The 23,315-nt window shown below is 39.7% G+C and overlaps 1 protein-coding gene across 6 annotated transcripts in view; it reads left to right on the forward strand.

Moving 5' to 3' along the window:
• Positions 1–20,378, forward strand: part of LOC128694479 (mitochondrial potassium channel ATP-binding subunit) — a 348,027-nt gene extending 327,649 nt beyond the window's left edge. For all 6 annotated transcript variants that reach the window (XM_070081553.1, XM_070081574.1, XM_070081563.1 and 3 more), the window contains one exon: positions 19,979–20,378. In XM_070081553.1, the coding sequence (XP_069937654.1) occupies positions 19,979–20,086 (108 nt within the window). In that variant the 3' untranslated portion in view covers positions 20,087–20,378. The remainder of the gene's footprint in view (positions 1–19,978) is intronic.
• Positions 20,379–23,315: the final 2,937 nt, after the last annotated feature.

The raw sequence follows: 23,315 nt of genomic DNA on the forward strand, positions 1-23,315 counted from the left end.
TAAAAAGAGGTAAACATAAGTTTGTGTGACTGACTGACTTACTGAATGACTGACTGACTTACTGAATGACTGACTTGACTTACTGAATGACTTGACTGACTTACTGAATGACTTGACTGACTTACTGAATGATTTGACTGACTTGACTGACTTACTGAATAACATGACTGACTTACTGAATGACTTGACTGACTTATTGAATGACTTGACTGACTTACTGAATGACTTGACTGACTGAGTGACTTAAAGTTAGACACTCCAGTACAACCATCAACTTTAGTACCAGAACCTCTACCATCCACCTCAGTCCAGTAGGACCACAACATAACTCTCCACTCTCTTCACAATCATCCACAAACACCAACACCCACAATTTAGGGTAAGAAATACTACTATTTCTGTTACATTTGTAGTCTTAAGCAGTAAAAACAACATGATACATCACAACAATGAACTACAATTATGTATTCACTTTTATTTTTCTAAGATGTGGAGGCCTAAAATAAAGTTGTTTGACTTTTTTGTAGGCTCTCAGGAATGTAACTCTACTTTTCCCATAAGTTCTTCAGTTCATCTAACACAGCTTTACCTAACACGCTAATTTCAGGAAATTAACTACCGTGTTAAATGACGGTCTACTGTATATAATTTTTTTGTTCTGATAATTACAAATTGCAGTAGTTCTTGTGATTTCATAGCCAATGTTTGTTCTGACACTAATATTAGGTACTCGAATAGTATTCAAATAGTCACAAACACACTGACAGGTGAACATTTTCACCTGCCTTGGTCTAGAAATATATACATAGTATTTATAGGTCCCAGCAATGTTTTAGACATGCTGGAGTATGCATGAAACTACTTGAAGCAGCACTGTGTAAGACGAGTGTCACTCCATTGCTGATGGTGCAGCAGTGAGTGACACTTGATGATAGTTCACTGCCTTGGCTTTGTTTGTTTTTACTGTTACATATAAACATGTCTGTCTGTCTATCTGCCTATTTGTCTGTCTAGCTCTATCTCTTTATCTCCATCTCTGCTTATCTGTCTTTCTGTCTGTCTTCCTGTCTCTGTCTGCTTGTCTCTCTTTCTTTCTCAGAGAGCCACTCATGATCTAACAGGCATTACACAAGATGCTGAGTCACATCTGATTCCTGAACAAGTGAAATGTGTATTACTTGCCAATCATGCTTATTATGCCTTATATCTACAAGCACAGTATAGCACTTTGTCTGGATTTTTTGGGGTTATCCTAGGTAATTTACACTATGTATAATTATTTATGTATACCTGTGAAGTAGAGACAGAGATACAGAGACAGGCAGAGATAGATACAGACAGACAGACAGAGATAGAGACAGCCAAAGTCAGTCAGCCACCCAGCCAGCCAGCCACCCAGCCAGCCAGCCACCCAGCCAGCCAGCCACCCAGCCAGCCAGATACTCATTACACGTGTTCCAGAATCGTGTCTCTTTTCTTAGGGCATAGGTTATAGGACATTCTGGCAGGATGACACTACCAGTGGTATCAGAAATGAAAAGTTGTTGCACATGGGTTATTATCGAGGTTTTTTATATTTCCTTGGCCACTTGTGGCCACATCCATCTCAAAGCCACTAAACTCTGGGTGAACATCACTTTCCTCTTAAAAGGGGAGTGTTAATACAACATGGCATCAGTGAATCCCTGGTGTTTGCCACGCTATTTGCTCTAGCTGGCGCTCAATTGAACTGGTACTCCGACAAGATACTAAGTGGTCCCATATTTTTTTTATACTGCGCAGACGATGCAACATCCCCCCAATGAAAAGCAGGGGTGTCACTAGCACGTTAAGAGACCATACAATAAGTGTCAGGGGCCCAAGACTGTTCAACTGCCTCCCAGCATACATAAGGGGGATTACCAACAGACCCCTGGCAGTCTTCAAGCTGGCACTGGACAAGCACCTAAAGTCGGTTCCTGACCAGCCGGGCTGTGGCTCGTACGTTGGTTTGCGTGCAGCCAGCAGTAACAGCCTGGTTGATCAGGCTCTGATCCACCAGGAGGCCTGTTCACAGACCGGGCTGCAGGGGCGTTGATCCCCGGAACTCTCTCCAGGTAAACTCCAGGTAAACACCTAGTGTTAAGACCCATTCTATACTGACCAGGCATCTCAGGCCAATCGTGCCAAATTTGAAGGCAGGAAAAATAAAACGTAGATCTACGTTAGGAGCGCTAGCGGTACAAATGTAGATATATGTTTGGGCAGTTTAAGGGTTAAACTGCATCTCACTTTTCTGACCACTGAATCAGTCTATTCAGATCATCCTGGAGTGCTCTAATGTCCTCATTAGAATGAATTGGACGGCCTATTTTGTTGTCATCTTTAAATTTGCTTATGTTGCTATTTATTCCCTCATCTATGTTATTTATGTAAATTGTGAACAACAAGGGGCCCAACACTGACCCCTGTGGAACACCGCGTGTGACGTGCCCCCATTCTCATTTCTCCCCATTTATGCAAACTCTCTACTGCCTATTTGTCAACCATACCTCTACCCCGAAAAAAAATTCTCCTGTTACGTGTGCCTTAAGTTTCCTCAATAGCTTCTGATGTGAAACTCTACTGAAAGCCTTACTGGAGTCCACATACACAATATCATATTCAGTACCATGATGAACATCCTGAAATACCTTAATGAAAAAAGTTAGTAAATTTGTAAGGCAGGAATGCCCCTTTGTAAAATTGTACTGAGATTCATTAATCAATTTATGCCTTTCAAGATGGCTACAAATTGCCTTGGCAATTATTGATTCCATAAATTTTCCCACTATGGAGGTAAGGCTTATTGGTCTATAGTTTGAAGCTAAGGACCTGTCTCTTGCCATTTAAATAGGTATTACATTTGCCATTTTCCACTTGTCTGGCACTATGCCAATTTATAGTAATATATTGAAAAAATTAGCCGAAGGTATGCTAAGTCCTTTTTTTACATTCCTTTAAAACCCCTGCAAACATTTCATCAGGGCCTGGGGATTTGTTAGGTTTTAATTTCACATTCTGTCTGAGGACCATGTCACTAATTACCCTAGTTGTGCATAGTTTATTATCGTCCTGTTCTGCATAATTTATTATTTCTGGAATTTCGCTAGTATCTTCCTGAGTAAAAACTGAAAGTAAATGTTGAAAAGTTCACACGTTTCCTTATCACTGTCAGTGATCTGACCTGAGTTACTCTTAAGTGGGCCTATCTTGTCCCTAATCTTACTTCTGTATACCTGAAAGAACCCTTTTGGATTAGTCTTCAAATCCCTTGTGACTTTAGCCTCATAATCCCTTTTTGCTTTTCTTATTCTTTTTTTTATATCTTTAACCCTTTCAAGGTTTCCTACGTACTAGTATGGCTTATGCACCAGGGTTATTGATGTACTAATACGCCTAAATTCTAGTGCCTTCAAATCTACTGAGAGAAAGCTGGTAGGTGTACATATGAAAGAATGGGTCTATGTCGTCAGTGTGCACAGTATAAAAAAAATCCTGCTGCACACAGTGCATAATGAGAAAAAAAAAAACGACAATATTTTTGGTTTAAAACAGCGACTTTGCAGTGTATTTTCATATGGTATTTATGGTTGTATTTTAGTTTTCCTGGTCTCATTTTATAGAATGGAAGACATATTACAGAAATTGAAATGATTTTGATTAGTTTCGTTAAGAAAAATACCTTGAAATTGAACTCAAAGTAGCAGAACTGTTCGATTTTTACCAAAGTTCAAAAGTAAACAAATAATGCCAAGCACCCAGTACACGTCAACTGGTGGGTCTGATATTCTTTCACAAGTGCGCTGATATTATTTATACCATTTCTACACTAATGCAGTAGTCTGCATAACAGTAAATCTTATTTTTTGTGAGAATAAAAATTCAAAGTGGAAAGCAAAACAGATGTAAGAGGGGCATGGGGACGTGACTAATGAACAGAGAAAATGTTATTTTGTGCCAGGAATGTCTGTCTTGTTTATTCTGGATCCTATTTGGAAATGGACATCTTCTGAAATTTGTGTGAAATTGGCAAAATTGCCAATTTCTGACCACTTTATTGGATAGTTGAAATCGGTAAATGGGTGGTTTCTTGTACTCATTCGACAGAAAAATTGAGTTCTAGCAAAATAGATATGATTTTCGTCGACTAGTACACTGGAATTGGTGAAAAATAGGGCTCATTGAGCAAAATCGCCGGTGTAAACATCGTCGAGACCGCTAACTTTGCGAGAGCATAATTCTGTAAGTTTTCCATTAAATTTCATACTTTTGGTGTCATTATGATCGGTAAAAGATTCTCTATCATTTCGTAAGATTTTTTTTTTTTTTTTCCTAAAAATTTTCGACCCTGAGAACGAGTTTAGGAGACGCCCTCTCGACCCTGAAAGGGTTAATTGAATATATTGATTTCTTAACTGCCCATCCCCTCTTTTGATATGCCTATACAGTGGACCCTCGACCAGCGATATTAATCCGTTCCTGAGAGCTCATCGTTAATCGAAATTATCGTTAGTCGAGTTAATTTTCCCCATAAGAAATAATGGAAATCAAATTAATCCGTGCAAGACACCCAAAAGTGTTGAAAAAAAACTTTACCACATGAAATATTAATTTTAATACACAAACTGAAGAAGACATGCACAGTTACATGACACTTACCTTTATTGAAGATCTGGTGATGATTGATGGGATGGGAGGAGGGGAGAGTGTTGATGGTGTTAGGGTTTAGAAGGGGAATCCCCTTCCATTAGGACTTGAGGTGGCAAGTCCTTTTTTGGGGTTACTTCCCTTCTTTTAATGCCACTAGGACCAGCTTGAGAGTCACTGGACCTCTGTCGCACAACATATCTGTCCATAGAGGCCTGTACCTCCCGTTCCTTTATGACATTCCTAAAGTGTTTCACAACATTGTCAGTGTCACAATTAAACACTTCTTCAGGTTTCAATTCTTCAATGTCCATGTACTCCTTGAATTCCTGTACATATTTTTCAGCTGCTTTTTGGTCCAAACTGGTAGCCTCACCATGCCTTATCACACTATGTATGCCACTACGATTCTTAAATCTCTCAAACCAACCTTTGCTGGCCTTAAATTCACTTACATCACCGCTAGTTGCTGGCATTTTTCTAATTAAATCCTCATGCAACTTCCTAGCCTTTTCACATATGATCGCTTGAGAGATGCTATCTGTTTTTCATTTATCCACACCAATAACAGTCTCTCAACATCTTCTATCACTTGTGATCTCAGTTTCGAAAACATAGTTGCACCTTTGGCAAGAACAGCTTCCTTGATTGCCGTTTTCTTGGTCACAATAGTAGCGATGGTTGATTGGGGTTTTGTGTACAACCTGGCCAGCTCGGAGACACGCACTCCACTTTCATACTTAGCAATGATCTCTTTCTTCATATCCATAGTAATTCTCACCCTTTTTGCTGTAGGGTTGGCACTAGAAACTTTCTTGGGGCCCATGGTGACTTGTTTTGCAGGTGAAATCACTAAAAAGGCTGTGATGATATGAAATGTTCCGATTGTATGCTTGGAAGCGACCGCAGTGGCTGGCTGGCTTGTAAACACTGGCCAGAAGTGGACGCGTCTCAGATGAAACGAATAGTGTTGGTCGAGTTTTTTAGCGCTAGTCGAGGCAAAATTTTTGCATTAAAATGTATCGCTGGTCGGATTTATCATTAATCAATGCCATCGTTGGTCGAGGGTCCACTGTATATGCCTTTCTTTTGACCAATGAAATGTTTTAATCTATTTATCCATTTGGGATCATTATTGTTAGATCTAATTTCCCTACTCGGAACAAAAATTGTCTGGGCAGGTAGAACTATGCTCTGAAATATGTCATATTGGCAACCAACACCACCTACCTGACCCATAGTCAGGTCATCCCAATTTAGCCCACCCAGGTAATTTCTCAGTCCCATGAAATCGGCCAAGCGGAAGTCTGGGACAGAGATTTGATTGCAGTTATCTGGGCAATTCCATGATATATTGAAACCAAGTGATTTGTGATCGCTTTCCCCAAGCTCATCATTAACCTCAAGATTATTAATTAATGATTCTTTGTTGGCAAGAACCAAGTCAAGCAGGTTGTTTCCTCTAGTTGGTTCTGTCATAAACTGTTTTATAAAGCAATCCTGAACTGTCCCTAGGCTTAAGATTTTTCCTGTCATGTTGTTCCAATCAATTTGTCTAAAGTTAAAATATCCCATTAACACAACATTTTCATATCTAGATGCCTTATGAATTTCGTTCCATAGCAGCTTACTGCACTCCCTATCAAGGTTTGGGGGCCTATAAATCACACCCAAAATTAATTTTTCAATACCCTCAAGAAACTGTAGCCAAACAGATTCTGTGTCCGATGTTTCTAATCTTATATCTTGTCTAACACAACAATTTAAATTATCTCTTACATACAGCGCCACTCCACCACCCTTCCTGTTGACCCTATCAATGTGGAATAGTTTATAACCCTTTATGTTGCATTCAGGATACTAATTTCACAGAGACTGATTAAACAATGTCCAAACCAAAGCCTACGTGAAGTGTATGTTTTGCTCCGATAATATTTCAAATTTCACAGTACTATCTCTTAATAATCAAAATCAACTACCTCAGTATATGTGATTTTACTAATGAGAATTAGCCACATTATGTTATGTATTTTTCTTAAATTAATATTGCTACTTGCTTAAAATTTGTTTAATAAATACTGTCTGTCCATTTTGAAACCCCATTTTTTAAATACTATTAATTACTACTTGCTAAAAATTTGCTTAATACCATAGTTACTATCAGTACATTTTACTTTTGTACATTTTTTACATATTAATTACCATTACTTGCTAAAAAGTTGTTTTAATGCCACATTTACTATCAGTCCATTCTACTTTTTACAATTAATCATATTATTCTCTTAGTGTAGTTCTTTACTTTTAAATACTTTGTGTTGCCCTTATAAGCTCTAATATTACTACCAGTGCAATATTGAATCCCAATGGTTGTTAATAAAAATATAATACTTGTAACAGATGTTATTTCTTTTTTTATATATATATATATATATATATATATATATATATATATATATATATATATATATATATATATATATATATATATATATATATATATATATGTATATATATATATATTTTAATTAATATTACTTAAATTTTGTTCACCACCATATTTACTATCAGTCCATTATACTTTAGTACAATTTTTACTTTAGTACAATTTTTACTTTAGTACAATTTATACTTTAGTACAATTTTTACTTTAGTACAATTTTTACTTTAGTACAATTTTTAGTTTACCATTACTTGCTTACTATTATTATAGAAGTGATCACCAGTGCAATATTATATTGTCAACCTTGTGCCATAATAAGAGCATAATCTACTATTATAAACTATTATTTTTGTTTTCTATTTCTTTATAACTACCATTACCTGCAGACTTTTAATTTAATTACGTATCACTTCCAGTAAAGCAATTTTATTGTGTTCAGTAAATGTCTATCCTAAATCTACAACTTTTGTCAAGCTCCAAAACTAAAACTGTCAAATATTAAATCATCAAATCTGTACCATATTAACCTTTTGACTGTCGCAAGCCCCTTTCTGAAACTGTTATTATATGTCGAAAAAATATTTGAAAAAAAAAAAAATTATATTTTCTTATGAAATGATAGAATCCTTTCCTGATGCTAATGACACCAAAAGTACAAAATTTGATTGAAAACTTACGGAATTACTCTCCCATGAAGTTAGCGATCTTGGCAATATATACACTTCAACGATTTCACTGAATTTGAGCCCTTTTCTCGGCCAATTCCATTGTTCCAGTCTACCAAACTCATAGCAATTTCTTTAGAACTCCATTTTTTTCTATCAACTGAGTACAAGAAACTGCCCATTTACCAATTTTAGCTACCCAATAAAGTGGTCAGAAATTGGCAATTTGGCCAATTTTATGCAAATTAAAAAAGATGCCAATTTCAAAATAGGGTCCAGAATAAACAATGCAGACATTCTTGGCACTAAAATAACACATCCTCTGTTCATTAGTCATGTCTCGGCCGCTCTTATATTACCCTTGCTTTCTATTTTGATTTTTTGTTCACACAAAAATAGAAGATTTACTGTATAGCAGACTACTGCATTATTGTAAAAATGGTATAAATAATATCAGTGCGCTAGTGAAAGAATATTAGACTCCCCAGTTGACGTGTATTGGACGTGTGGTGTCATTTGTTTGCTCTTGAACATTAGTAAAAATTGAACATTTCCGCTACTTTGAGCTCAATTTCAAGGTAATTTTCGTAGTGAAACTAATCAAAATCACCACTACTTCTGTAATGTGTTTTCCATTCTATCAAATGAGACCATGAAATCGAGAATACAACCATAAATACTATATGAAAATACACCTCAAAGTCGGCATTTTAATCCAAAAACACAGTTGGAGTTTTTTTTTCTCATTATGCACTACGTGCTGCAGGATTTTTTTTTATACAGTGCGCACTGACCACACAGACCCATTCTCTCACATGTGGGCCTACCAGCTTTCTCCTGCTTGATTTGAAGCCACTAGAATTATTGAGTATATATACGTCCGAAAAGCTGGCTCGTAAGATGTATATATACGGCCAAAACAGTCAAAGGGTTAAGAGTAAACTGTCTCTCTGTATCTTTTTAAAACTATTTGTAACAGTCCATTAGCTAGTAAGATAATTTAGTTTAGTATCATAATTATTAATTTTAACATAACACTTTATTCAAAAGTCTAGTTGTAGAGTCACCCATAACATTATGATTACAAGCATTGATCCTGATCTCAACCTTTTGTTAAATGACTTACACGAATTAAACAGTAACTGTAATTATATAATCAAACAGTAACTGTAATTATATTACAGCAGACCAAGCAAAGACATTACTCAGAGCCAACAATAACAACTATCTTTAATTACAATGTCAGATCTTTGAGCAAACATTATGATGGCCTCACAGCATTACTCAGTTCCCTTCATACCAATAAGTCAATCATCACACTCAAGGAAACTTGGCTAAATTATTATTATAATCAAAAAGAAGCGCTAAACCACAAGGGTTATACAGCGCTGCAGGGCAGGGAAGGAAGCGAGGGTATCGAGCGGCAAAAAGGGGGGAGGGATGATTAGTAGGTTACAGAAAACAGCGTGGCAGGGGATAGTGTGGGGGTAGAGGGTAGCAAGAGATTGAGGTAGAAAGGGCTGAGGGGAGTGCTAAAGGTATCATCATCAGAGTTTGTGGAGTAAGTCAGTTGTTGTCAAAAAGTCAAAGAGAGAGTCCAGATGAAAGGAGGGTCCATCAGCAACAGGGAAGGTAAAGAGAGAGCAGCAGAGCGAAGAAGACATTAGAGGTAAATTCTGCGTGCTCGTTGATAGAGTGGGCAGTCTACCGGAATGTGGCTAACCAATACTGGAACCTAACAGTTCTCACAGAGAGGAGCAGGGTGCCTCTCCATGAGATATCCATGAGTAAGACGAGTGTGGCCAATGCGAAGGTGGGAGAGAGTAGTCTCCCAACCTCTATACTGATGACAAGAAGACGGCCAGTAACCTATACTCGGTTTAATAGAACGAAGTTTGTTATTGAGCAGAGCAGACCAACGTTCTTGCCAACGGGTGTGAAGGTTGGTAGCTATAACAGCAAAATAGTCTGTGAATGGAACACCTCTATATGAAACTGGAAGGTCATGTACTGCTGACCGCACAGCAGTGTCTGCCTGTTCATTGCCCTGTACATCAACATGACCAGGGACCCAACAAAAAAACAATATCTTTATGCTTGGTAGAGATACGGCATAACCAAAGTTGGATACGGAGAACTAAGGGGCGAGGTGTATCAAATTTTTGTATAGCCTGTAAAGCACTAAGGGAGTCTGAAACAACCACAAATGATGATACAGGCAGAGATGCAATATGGATAAGTACTACAAGAATGGCATATAATTCAGCAGTAAAAATGCTAGCCAAAGACAGTAAATGCCCTTACACGATGCTGTCCGGAAACAATGCTGCAAATCCGACACCATCAGAAGACTTAGAGCCATCTGTGTACACTGCAATGGCATGAGAATGAGAGTGGAAGTGGTCAAGAAAAAGAGAGCAAATGTAGGTGAAGAGAAAAGAGATGGAGCAGACAGGGGCGGCGAACAAATAAAGAATGTCTACTAATATCGGTGACTATTCTATAAATGGAAGGATTGCGGAGATCACGAGAGCGTACAAGGTAGTGAAGGCAATGAGCATCACAGTGATCGGACAAGGATGGAACCTTCACTTCTGCATAGAGGCTCTCAGCAGGGGAAGAGCGAAAAGCACCAAGGCATAAACATAATCCCTGATGATAGATGGAATTAAGGCTAGAGAGAGTAGCAGGAGAGGCCGCTGAATAGATCTGGTCACCATAATCAAGTTTCGATAAATTGAGGGCTGAATGTAGGCGAAGGAGAGTTTGATGATCAGCTCCCCATGAAAGGTGAGCAAGGATTTGAAGAAGATTCAGCCAGCTGTGACAAGTTGCCTTCAGAGAGGTAATGTGAGGTTTCCAGGATAACCTATGGTCAAAGAGAAGGCCTAGAAACCTGACTGTATCAAGTTCAGGGATACGTGAGCCATAAAGGTACAAAGGATGATCGGAGATGACAGAGCGTCTAGTGAAAGTAATTTGGTGAGTTTTGGTATTGGAAAATTTAAACCCATGCGTGGTGCCCCAATTAGAAACACGGTCGACCACATGCTGGAGAGAAACTGTAATGAGGTGACAGTCAGCGCCTGCACAAGCAATAGCGAAGTCATCAACATACATAGAGTGACGACCAAATATTGGATGGAAGACTAGAGGCCAAATCATTTATAGCAAGGAGAAAAAGTGTTGTGCTCAGAATACATCCCTGGGAACACCTTCAGCTTGGACAAAGTCCGGGGAGAGCACATTATTAACCTGAACACTGAAATGTCTGTCTTTTAAAAAGTTCTTAAGGAAGGATGGTAGATTGCCTCGGAGGCATAAGGAGTGGGCTTGGGCCAAAATATTATACCTCCAAGTTGTGTCATATGCCTTCTCAAGGTCAAAAAATATGGCAGTAACTGAGTGGTTATTCGCAAAGGCATTATGAACATACGTATCCAAGCGTAGTAAGGGGTCTATGGTAGAACGGCCCTTACGAAAGCCATATTGACTAGTGGAGAGACTGTTGTGTGTCTCTAAATACCACATTAAACTTTGATTTACCAGACATTCCATCACTTTGCAAACTGCACTGGTAAGAGCAATGGGACGATAGTGGGAGGCATGTCCCGTAGTACCCGGTTTGCGGAACTGGAGAACAATGGCAGATTTCCACAGCTGGGGAAGAGCTCCTTGTGACCAAATAAGATTGAAGAGGTGTAAGAGGACTGCAAGGGCTGACTTACGTAAATGCTGTAACATCCGAATATGAATGTTGTCAGGCCCAGCTGCCGATGATTGGCAAGCTGAGAGTGTCGCCTCTAGTTCTTGAAGTGTAAAAGGCACATTATACAGTTTTTCTTTGAGAGAAGAAAAGTCCTAGGGTGCTAACTCTCTGGCAGACTTTGAGGAAAGAAACAAGGGGCATAGATGGGCCAGATGATTGCCTAATTTCAATGGCAACATCAAGAGGGTTTGCTATATCAGCACCGGCGACCCACAGAACAGGAGCCGGATCAGGAGAGTATTTACCACTCAATTTCCACACTCTTTTCCAGACTGCACTCATAGAGGAAGCAGAGGTGATGGTGGAAACATAATCTCACCAGCAAGTGCATTTAGCATCACGAATGACACGGCAAGCGACCGCATGCTTCTGCTTAAACTCAAGAAGTCTCTCAGCAGTTCTATTGTACCGGTACCTACCCCATGCAGCGCGTTTCAAACGTATTGCACGAGTACAAGCAGGAGACCACCAAGGCACACTTTTCTTAGAATACCTGCCCGAGGTTTGGGGTATAGAATGAGAAGCTGCGGTTAAAACTGGGGACAAGAAAAGGTGTAAAAGCTCATCAATGGAGGACAAAGAAGGAACCTCACTAAAAGCAGTTAGTTGTGAGTAAAGGTCCCAATTTGCCTGATCAAATTGCCAGCGTGGGCTACGAAGAGGTTGTGAATATGAAGAAGTAAGAATGATTGGAAAATGATCGCTGTAAGTCCGGGAAACAGACCAGATGAAGTCTAGTGCGGTAGAGGAAGAGCAGACTGAGAAATCAGTGCAAGAGAGAGTATGAGTACGAGGATCAAAATGGGTTGGAGTACCTGTATTTAAAGCATGGAGGGGGTGGGAAGCAAGAAAATCCTCCAACTGAATGCTACAGGAATCACGGTGAGACCTTCCCCACAGGAAATGATGAGCATTAAAATCGCCAAGTAACAGAAGTGGTGGCGGTAAGGACAAAACAAGAAAGGCAACATCCAGGATAGATAATGCTCGAGGAGGAGAGAGATACAAAGAGCAGAGTGTATACCACCTATGCAAGTGGATATGGGCTGCTGTGTAATGCAGCAAAGTACAAACAAATAGCTGATGGTACGGAATATCAGTGCGTAGAAGAAGGGCACTTTCATTAAAGGTCCCATCACTAAAAGGATCTGAAGAATACAATAAATTATAGCCTGAGATTTGATAGATAACAGCAGAGTGTAATTTTGGTTCTTGTAAGCAAACACCAACAGGGAAAAACTGGGAAAGCAACATCTGAAGCTCACCCCGATTACCCCTGAGGCCACGTATATTCCACTGTAAATAGGCCATGATTGGCAACAATAAAGATACCAAAAATCCGCAGATAAGGGTACCTACGGACTAGAGAGGTTAGAAAAGTCCACATGCAGCGGTAGCAGAAAAACATTCAAGCAGCAAAGGAACAGTGCACTGCAAAGAAAGGAGTTGCACAGATGGAGGAGAGGAAAGAGAAGGAACAAGGGGTGGATCAGTGTCCATTGATGGTTTGGTCTCTGCAGTATACTCAGAGATAGCTTCAAGTGTTTCGGAATTCAAAGACGTCTCATGGGAGACAATATTGGAGATGGAAGGAGGAGGGTGAGTAAAGATTGGAACTGTAATGGACTATACCAAAGTAGGGGTGGACGAAAGGGTGGAGGGAACCGGAGAAGTGTGGGAGGGGACTGAAGAGGCAGAAACCTGGGAGGTGGCAGAAGAGGAAGAAACTGGGGAGGGGACAGAGGAGGAAGGCACAGCATGAGGAGGAGGGTGAACCTCCACACTTGTAACAGAGCCAGTGAGAAGAAAAGAACTAGGTACAGAGACTGGGAAGGTAAAATTTGGAGGTGGAAGAAGTGAAGGAGAGGTTAAAGGAGATTTGAGCAATGGAGATTTTTTTTGGACTTCTGAGAAGTAGAGGGATGATTGGGAGGAGGTGTCGTACGAAGTCTTGTTGATACCGGGGCTTGCGAGGAAGGACACGAAGAAGTGAGAACAGACTGAGGTGTTGAAGTAGGGACTTCTGAGCCTAGGACAGCAAAAGAATTAGAGACAGAAGTGACTATGGGAGGGGCAACCACAGAGGAAGTTGCAGAAGATGAGACCGCAGAAGTGGGGGGATGTTTAGAAGCACGAGAATAAGAAATACGGGGCAGTCTCCCTTGGAGGCGCACTTGAGAAACTGCCATAGAATAAGGGAGACCTTCAGCTTCTTTGAGGCAACAGATTTCTCGCTCATTTAAGTAGACCTGGCAACGGCGAGAGTAAGAAGGGCGAGCCTCATGACAATTAAGGCAAGAGGAAGGTCGACTACAAGACATATTAGAATGGTCATCAGCACCACAGACTGAGCATTCGGCTATAGATCTGCAATATTTTGCAGGGTGACCAAATCGCCAGCAGTTTCTACACTGTTGCGGTGTAGGGATCACCTTTCGAACATGTAAATGATGTTCTGCTACATAAACAGTGGATGGGAGTTCACGGCCGTCAAAAGTTAATTGAGCCACATTGCAAGGGTAACGTCTCCGCCCACGGGCAGGAAGGACGTAAGTGTCTACTTTGAGGATTGGGAGATCTTGGAGTTCCAGCTGTTCAAGAATGTCATTGCCACATGTCTGTAAATTATGTTGGATTATGGTATGGGGCAGAATAACAGTACCATTACAGGAATTGAGGGAATGATGTTTTTCGATAGTGACAGGAATAGTATCGATATGTGAAAGAAGAGAAAGATCACGAGCTTGGGTGGCATTCTGGACAGTGATGATGCGGGTACCACTCTTGAGAGAGTGAAAGGAAATATCTCTACCAACATGGCATAGGAGCGCCTTGCCAATACTATGTTCGGAAAGATAGGCAATAGAGGAAGTCGGTCGTAAAGTAAAGAATTTAGTCCATTGTGCATTCCGAAACTGAGCGTGGAAAGGGAGAGCACAACGTGTCAGTGTTTTCTGAGTAGAATGAGAAAGTGGCAAAGAAATATCATCAGGCAATTGTTGTTGGCGTTCAGGAGTGGGACCGGAGTTGGTCCGATGTGGGATGGGCTGGCAATTCAAAAATTGCCACACCGTAGAGGGAGAGGCCGGAAGCATAGTCAAAGGAGAGCGGAGGTCAGACAAATCAAAGGAGTCAGTCGAAACCCCGGCACCTGAAGCGGGTGATGAAACAGCACCAGCAAGAGGTACAGGGGCCTTAGGAGTGTCCGAAGAGTGGTCAGAATGGGGTGCAGTAACAAGAAGGGGCCCGGGGGTAGCGAGGTCATGGATTGGGTCCTCCATGGTTAGGTTACTTCTTTCTTTTTGTTTTTAAGAAAAAAGTAGAAAAGAAAAATAAAAAAAAAAAAGAATAAAAAAAGGGGGGACTGGGGAGGGATAGTTCCTAGGAGGATTGAAAGGGCCAGAAATCTCCCTCCGTGCCCAAGAGGACCTCAGCACCGCAAGTAGCACAGATGCGGCATGGAACCTGTGCCATACCCTACCTTTTATGCCAGTAAACCAGCAATCCGGGATAGCAACCTCACATCTGCCGAGCTACCTTGGTGGACAAAAGAGAGGGCGGCCGGATATCCATCACAAAGCATATCTCCTTTGGCCCCCACCCCTGGAATCCGAAAGGCAGCCTCCAGAGATACACCCATCGCCCGAAAGACACCCAAAGCCACTCCTCGGGAGACCGGAGAGGGATTGGGGCATCCCCAGGCGATCCAGATTCCACAGCAAACTAACCACCGCCAAGAACCTCAATGGAATGGGATGGACCCCGGTACCCTTTCCCCTACCCAGGAACTAGCGTGCCCGTGGGAAATATCCCAAAGGCCAAAAAAGAGGAAGGGCAAAAGGGAGGGGTGGGGAGGAAGAGGAGGAAAGGAAAAAGGGAGGATGGGATAGGGAAGGGGGGATTGGGGGATAATTAGGTTTGGTCTGAGGAAGGAGACCAACAGGTCTAATTCCTCAGACCAAGAGCTTCTTCACCACGCCAAGGAGCCCCCCTTGAAGAGGAACCTGGCTAAAGCTTTGTACTACAGATGTCTATGCCATTCCTGGTTACACAGCCATACACAACTGTAGGACAGAACAGCAAGTGGGTGGAACAGCTATGTACTACTCAGATCAACTTGAATGTATCAATAATTCTTGCACAAGGGATGAACATGGAGAATATATTATAGCTAAATTTAAATCAAAAGACCTGCAAAAACCCCTCACAGTGATAAACTTCTGTGGATTACCACAGTCAAATATTTACCATTTTAGTGAAAAGTTAGGAAACATGATAACTGATGAACATACAAAGACCACTTGATGCTCTCAGGAGATTTCAACATAAATCTACTACATGACCAGGACCCACAAGTAACTGAATTCACAAACACTATGAGCAACTGCTTGTTGCTACCAACAGTAACAAAACCTACAAGAATCTCTGAGACTAGTATCTCCTTATTAGACCACATCTGGACTAACACCATATCCCCTTTAAAATCAGGCATTATCACAGACAATGCCACAGACCACTACCCTACCTTTCTCATAACCAACCTAGGTAAATTGCCCCAAGACACTACTAAAGTTACCTTCAGTCTACATAACAAGACAGCTGTTAATAAGTTTATAACAGCTATGAATAATGTTGACTGGCATAATGAGCTTGGAATATATACAGATACAAATGAATGTATTAATAATTTTCTACAAAAAAACCACTACCTCTATAACAAGCATTGCCCTAAAAAACTAAACAGATCACAGCTAAGAGACTGAACAGTCCCTGGCTAACACCCAGCATCCTTAAATCCATTAACACAAAGCTTCCTATGTGAAAAACAGTACAAAATGGGTCAAATAACTAGAGACCATTCTAAACGTTTCTCGTCAGTCCTTGCTAGCCTGATAAGAAGGTCAAAAAAAATTGTATTACGAAAATAGCTTACATAACATAAAAGGTTATATGAAAAAGACCTGGAAAACCCTATCCGAAATTCTAGAAACAAAAAAGATATCCAAAAACAAAACAATCAAATTAACAAAATCAGATAAACCCCTACTCCCACCAACTGAAACAACAAACAGGTTCAATGCCTTCTTCTCCACCATAGGAAAGTACATGTATCTAGCAAGCAAAATCCCAAGCTCAAACACCCATCCATCAGACTACCTCACAGGCACCTACCCGAATACACTATTCCTAGCCCCAACCAACCCAACAGAAGTCTCGCTCATCATCAACACCCTTAAAACAAGGCAAGGGACGTAAATAACTTACCACCTTTTATGTACAAAAAAGCATCACGAACTCTAGCTCAAGTCCCCTCAAAGCCGTTAACATGACTCATGAAATTGTAATGACACGAATGCAATCAAACCATACCACGGGCGGGGATAGAACCCGCGGTCAGAGAGTCTCAAAACTCCAGACCGTTGCGTTAGCCACTGGACCAGCTAGCCACAATAAGATTCGTCCAACTAGGTATATTTCTACACCATAGGAAGGTTAGCATAGGCACCACTGTGACCACAAATGCAAGTTTGTGGTCTGGAGTTTTGAGACTCTCTGATTGTGGGTTCTCTCCCCGCCCGTGGTATGGTTTGTTTGCATTTGTGTCATTACGATTTCATGAGTCATGTTAACAGCTTTGAGGGGACTTGAGCTAGAGTTCGTCACGGCCACGCTAGCTGGAGATTCGTCTGTAAAAACTTGCATTTGTGGTCACAGTGATGCCTATGCTAACCTTCGTATGGTGTAGAAATATACCTAGTTGGACGAATCATATTGTGGCTAGCTGGTCCAGTGGCTAACGCGACGGTCTGGAGTTTTGAGACTCTCTGATCGCGCATTCTATCCCCGCCTGTGGTATGGTTTGTTTGCAATCGTGTCATTACAATTTCGTGAGACACTGTCACCAATTATTGCAACACTCTTTAACCCTTTCAGGGTCGGCAGGCCCTCTCTTAAACTTATTCTCAGGGTTGGAAATTTAAAAAAAAAAAAAAAAAAAATCTTATGAAATGATAGAGAATCTTTTCCCGATCATAATGACACCAAAAGTATGAAATTTGATGGAAAACTTACGGAATTATACTCTCACAAAGTTAGCGGTCTCGACAATGTTTATGCATTGGTGATTTCACCCACTTTGAGCCCTATTTTCAGCCAATTCCAATGTACCAGTCGACAAAAATCATAACCATTTTGCTTGAACTCAATTTTTTCTATTGAATGAGTACAAGAAACCACCCATTTACCGATTTCAAGTATCCAATAAAGTGATCAGAAATTTGCCATTTTGCCAATTTTTGCACAAATTTCAAAAGATGCCAATTTCCAAATAGGGTCCAGAATACACAAGACAGACATTCCTGGCACTAAAATAACACTTTTTCTGTTCATTAGCCATGTCACCAGGCCTCTCTTACATTTCTTTTGCTTTCCACTTTGAATTTTTATTCTCACAAAAAAAAAAAACAGAAGATTTACTGTTATGCAGACTACTGCATTAGTGTAGAAATGATATAAATAATATCAGCGCACTTGTGAAAGAATATTAGACTCTCCAGTTGATGTGTATTAGATGCATGGCATGATTTGTTTACTTTTGAACTTTGGCAAAAATCAAACATTTCTGCTAATTTGAGCTCAATTTCAAGGTACTTTTCATTGTGAAACCAATCAAAATCATCTCAATTTCTGTAATATATCTTCCATTCTATAAAATGAGACCAGGAAAACTAGAATGCAACCATAAATAGCATACAAAAATGCACTACAAAGTCACTGTTCTAACCCTTTCAGGGTCCAGAGGCCAAATTTCAAAGTGCGCACCAGGGTCCAAGAATTTTAAAAAAAAAAAAATTATATTTTTTCTTATGAGAGTAGAGAATCTTTTTCTGAAGGTAATAAAATAAAAAGTACGAAATTTGATGGAAAATTGACGAAATTATGCTCTCGCGAATTTTGATGTGTCAGCGATATTTACACATCGGCGATTTTGCCGACTTTGACTCCCATTTTAGGCCAATTACATTATTCCATTCAACCAAATTCTTAGCTATTTCACTAGTATTACTTCTATTCTATCGATTGAGCACAAGAAATTGCCAAGTCATCTGTATCATCTACAAAATAAAGTGATCGGAAATTGTTAATTTGGCCAATTTAACACAAAGTTCAAAATATTCCAATTTCAAAATAGGGTACAGAATAAATAATGTAGGTATTCCTGGCACTAAACTAACATTCCTCTGCTCAGTTACATTTTGAGGCTTTACAAATGAATTCCATTTTGATTTTTTATTCACATAATGAATTTTTATTCAAACCGAAAAATAGAAGATTTACTCTTATGAAATATTGTAATAATTGTATAAATATCATCACCACATATGTGAATGTTTATTAGACCCACCAGTTGGCTTGTATTAGACGTGTGAGGTCGTTTGTTTACTCTTAAACATCGGCAAAAATTTAACATTTCCGTTACTTTGAGCTCAGTTTCAAGCCACTTTTAGTGCTAAAACCAATCAAAATTATCTCTATTTCTGTAATGTGTCTTCCATTCTATCAAATGAGACCAAGAAACTGCAAATATAACTATAAAAAACATACGAAAAACACTGCAAAGTTGCTGTTTTAAACGAAAATCACGGTCTCAGTTTTTTTCTATTATACACTGTGTGCTTCAGGATTTGTTTTATGTGGTGCACACATACCACATAGATGTATTCTCTCATATCTAGGCCCAAATTTACCACTCACAGCTTATCAGAGTGTTCTGAGCTCATGGCGTAGATCTACGGTTTGGACCCTGAACGTAAAGTCGTAGATCTACAGCACGGACCCTGAAAGGGTTAAAGCAAAAACACTGTTGGAGTTTTTTTTTTCTCATTATGCACTGTGTGCTGCAGGATTTTTTTTATACTGTGCACACTGACCACATAGACCCATTCTTTCATATGTAGGCCTACCAGCTTTCTCTCGCTAGATTTGAAGGCGCTAGAATTTATGCGTACTAGTATGGCACCAACCCTGGCGTGCAAGCTGTACTAGTACGGCACCAACCCTGAAAGGGTTAACAAATCCATTGCATCTTCCACCTTTCCAGCAATTCTCAAAATAGTGAGGGTCACCCCGATCCACAAAGGAGGTCGTAAAACTGACTTGAATAACTATAGACCACTATCTAACCTACCTCTGCACTCTAAAATCTTTGAAAAATTAATTCATAGACAGATCTATTCCTACCTCATCTCACACAACATACTAAACCCCTGTCAGTTTGGATTCAGGACTAATAAAAGCACAAATGATGCTATTATACACATGCTAGAACTAATATACACTGCTCTTAAGAAGTAAGAAGTCCCGCTTGAAAATCAGTACTATCAGTACTTGATGTTTTAAACACTGCCCTATTAAATACTGTATTTTTTCTTACAGATTGGCACTCACCATCAGTTGAAAAAACTTGGGGGAATCTATGCTGACTTAATCCAGCAGCAACAAAAGGAAGAGAAGACTGCTAGTAAAAGGTTTTGGTGGATATAACAATAGCCCTTATAGTAATTTTTTTTTTTTAATTTATTTGTGGAATGTTACTCAGGTTTATAATAAACCTTTGGGTCATTTATAGGAAGTTTTGTTTACAAATATATTCTTTTAAATGTTCATGTGATCATAAATTTTAGGTTTGTTTTAAAAATATCTTTCAGAAAACTGAAAGTTCAAGTTGTTATTAACTATTATCTGATAATAAGTGAAATAGCGAAAAAATCTTAAACTGTAAATATTTTTTAGACCACAAATTGTATAAACAAATTAAAATTTTATTAAAAACTTACTGTTAAACTCATTATAACAAAAATTCCACTTTATCAAAGAACTAGTAATTATTTAACAGCTGTAGTGGTCAAGCACTATCACTCCACAAACTAAAGACTAACTGCTTGTTTAAAAGTTGCCAGAACATAATTAAGCTTGCACAGTTTTAGGGGCTTTATATCTTGTGTTGTACATCTTGATTATCTCCAGTTCCCATATACTTGTCCTGATCCACTAACCCAGCAATGATGTACACTGAATTGCTAGGACCTTTGGTTGTTGCCAAAGAAAAATATTTGCTGTGCATAAATGTTACTCACTAGGGAATGCCGTACTAATGGATATTTCTGCTGACAGGTCAGTTGTCTGAGTAGTAAGGGATTGTACTTCTTCATTGGTGGGTTAGTTGTCTGAGTAGTAAAGGTTGTACCTCTCCACTGTTGGGCGAGTTGTCTGAGTAGTAAAGGATTGTGCTTCACTGTCAGGTTAGTTGTATGAGTAGTAAAGGATTGTACTTCTCCACTGTCAGGTTAGTTGCTGTCTTCCAGCACTTCTTGTAAAGGTAGCACTCTTTTGCTCCATCAACCACGGTCTCGGCTTGGTGGGCATAACATGAATCTAATGAGTTGAGATTCTTCTCTGGTGGGCATAACATGAATCTAATGAGCTGAGATTCTTCTCTGTACCACTGGAGTCTTGGCACTATACAGACTTTTACATCATCTCTCTATCTAAGGGCATAAAGATAAGTCTACTGCCTGAAGTAGGATGGTTTGCTTCACTAAGGTACTCCAAGCACAGTTTTACTTGTGGTAAATATATGGATCAAGGCTTAAGCATAATAGTCAGTGAGAGAGCAAACTAAGCACTTAATACAATCTTTATGCCTTATGACAAGTGACGAGATCAAACTATTCATAACTAAATAAGTGCACAATTTTACACCAGAAATTCATTAAATTAACAAGTATCCTCTCAGGGAAAGAAATATATAGTAGTGACTTTTTTGGCCTTATTATTATTTTTATTATTATTTATTATTATGAATTTTTTTCAACATGCTGGCTGTCTCCCAACGAGGCTGGGTGACCCAAAAAAGAAACACTCACCATCATTCACACATAGTCACTGTCTTTGTAAAGGTGCACAGATACGACAGTTCAGATGTCATGACTCACAAAACCATAAACAAACAAACCGTACCATGGGTGGGTAGTTTTACGACTTGCTTGCCACGAGTTCAATCCCGGCCCATGGTATGGTTTGGTTCAGATGCCTCTCCAAACCATAAATCTTCCAAAACCCCTCCTTTAAAGTACAGGTACTGTACTTCTCACCTCCAGGACTCGAGTCCGGATAACCAGTTAAACGTATTCCCTGAATCCCTTCTCAAAATATAACCCTGCTCAAACTCCAACAGCTTGTCAAGTCCCAAAAACCATTCATCTCCACTCACTCCTATCTAACATACTTACACGTGCCTACTGTATTATTATTATTATTTTAACATGTCAGCTGTTTCCCACGGAGGCATGGTGACCCAAAACAGAAACACCTTTAAAATCATTCACTGAGGCAGGGTGACCCAAAATAGAAACACTTTTGCCATCATTCAACACTTTCACCATCATTCACACAATATCACTGTCTTCGCAGAGGCACCCAGATATGGCAGTTTAGATGTCACTCCAAACAGCCAGTATCCCCAAGCCCTCTTTTAAAATGCAGGCATTGTACTTCCCATCTCCAGAACTTGAGTCCAGCTAACCAGTTTCCCTGAATTCCTTCACAAAATATTACCCTGCTCATACTCAAACAGCTCATCAAGTTCTAAAACCCATTCGTTTCCATTCACTCCTATCTAACATGCTCACACATGCATGCTGTATGTCCAAGCCCCTTGTACACAAAACCTCTTATCCCCACCCTTCACCCTTTCCTAGGATGACCCCTACCCATCCTCCCTCCACTACAGATTTATTCACTCTTCAAGGCAATCTATTTTGCTCCATCCTCTCTAAATGACCAAACCACTTCAATAACCCCTCTTCAACCCTCTGAATAATACTTTTAGTAACTCCACATTTCCTCCTAATTTCCACACTACAAATTCTCTGCATAATATTTACACTACGCATTACCCTTAGACACGACATCTCCAATGCCTCCAGCCTCTTATTATTATTTTTTCAACACTTAGGTAATCTCTCACCAAGGCAAGGGTGACCCAAAAAAGAAAGAAACCCTTTCACTATCATTCAACACTTTCATCATCATTCACACATAATCACTGTATTTGCAGAGGTGCCCAGATATGACAGCTTAGATGTCACTCCAAACAGCCAATATCCAAAACCCTCTCCTTTAAAGTGCAGGCAATGTACTTCTCACCTCCAGGGCTCAAGTCTAGATAAACGGTTTCCCAGAATTCCTACACAAAATATTACCCTGCTCATATTCCAATAGCTCGTCAGGCCCCAAAAACCATTCGTCTATTCACTCCTATCTAACACACTCACACATGCCTGCTGCATGTCCAGGCCCCTTGCATACAAAACCTCTTGTAGTATTATTATTATTACATTCTTGGGAAGAGCACTAGACTTGTAGGTTTTAGGCATTGAGGTACTTCCTTTGAGAGGGTAACATAAGTAAGAGCTTAAAAACTAACCCTGAGTTTGGACAAACTTCACAAGGATCACATAGTATAGTGTCATAGTGCAAATAAATTTAAGTTGTAACTGTATTTAAGATATTTTATATTATGTAGAACCCATACCCATTACCATAGGTAATGGGATGCTGGTGAAAAGCTCCTGAATCAAATAACTGGAGCTGTTCTTCCCTTTCTTAAATCAAATCTGATTACCTCCCATTCCTCAAGCATTTTGTGACCCCCTGTGGGTTTAATGTTTTCCCACAAGTATAAAAATTAAAAGGATATTAAAAGGTCATA

The sequence above is a fragment of the Cherax quadricarinatus genome, chromosome 6 (genome assembly GCF_038502225.1).
Source record: "Cherax quadricarinatus isolate ZL_2023a chromosome 6, ASM3850222v1, whole genome shotgun sequence".
NCBI classification, from domain to species: domain Eukaryota; kingdom Metazoa; phylum Arthropoda; class Malacostraca; order Decapoda; family Parastacidae; genus Cherax; species Cherax quadricarinatus.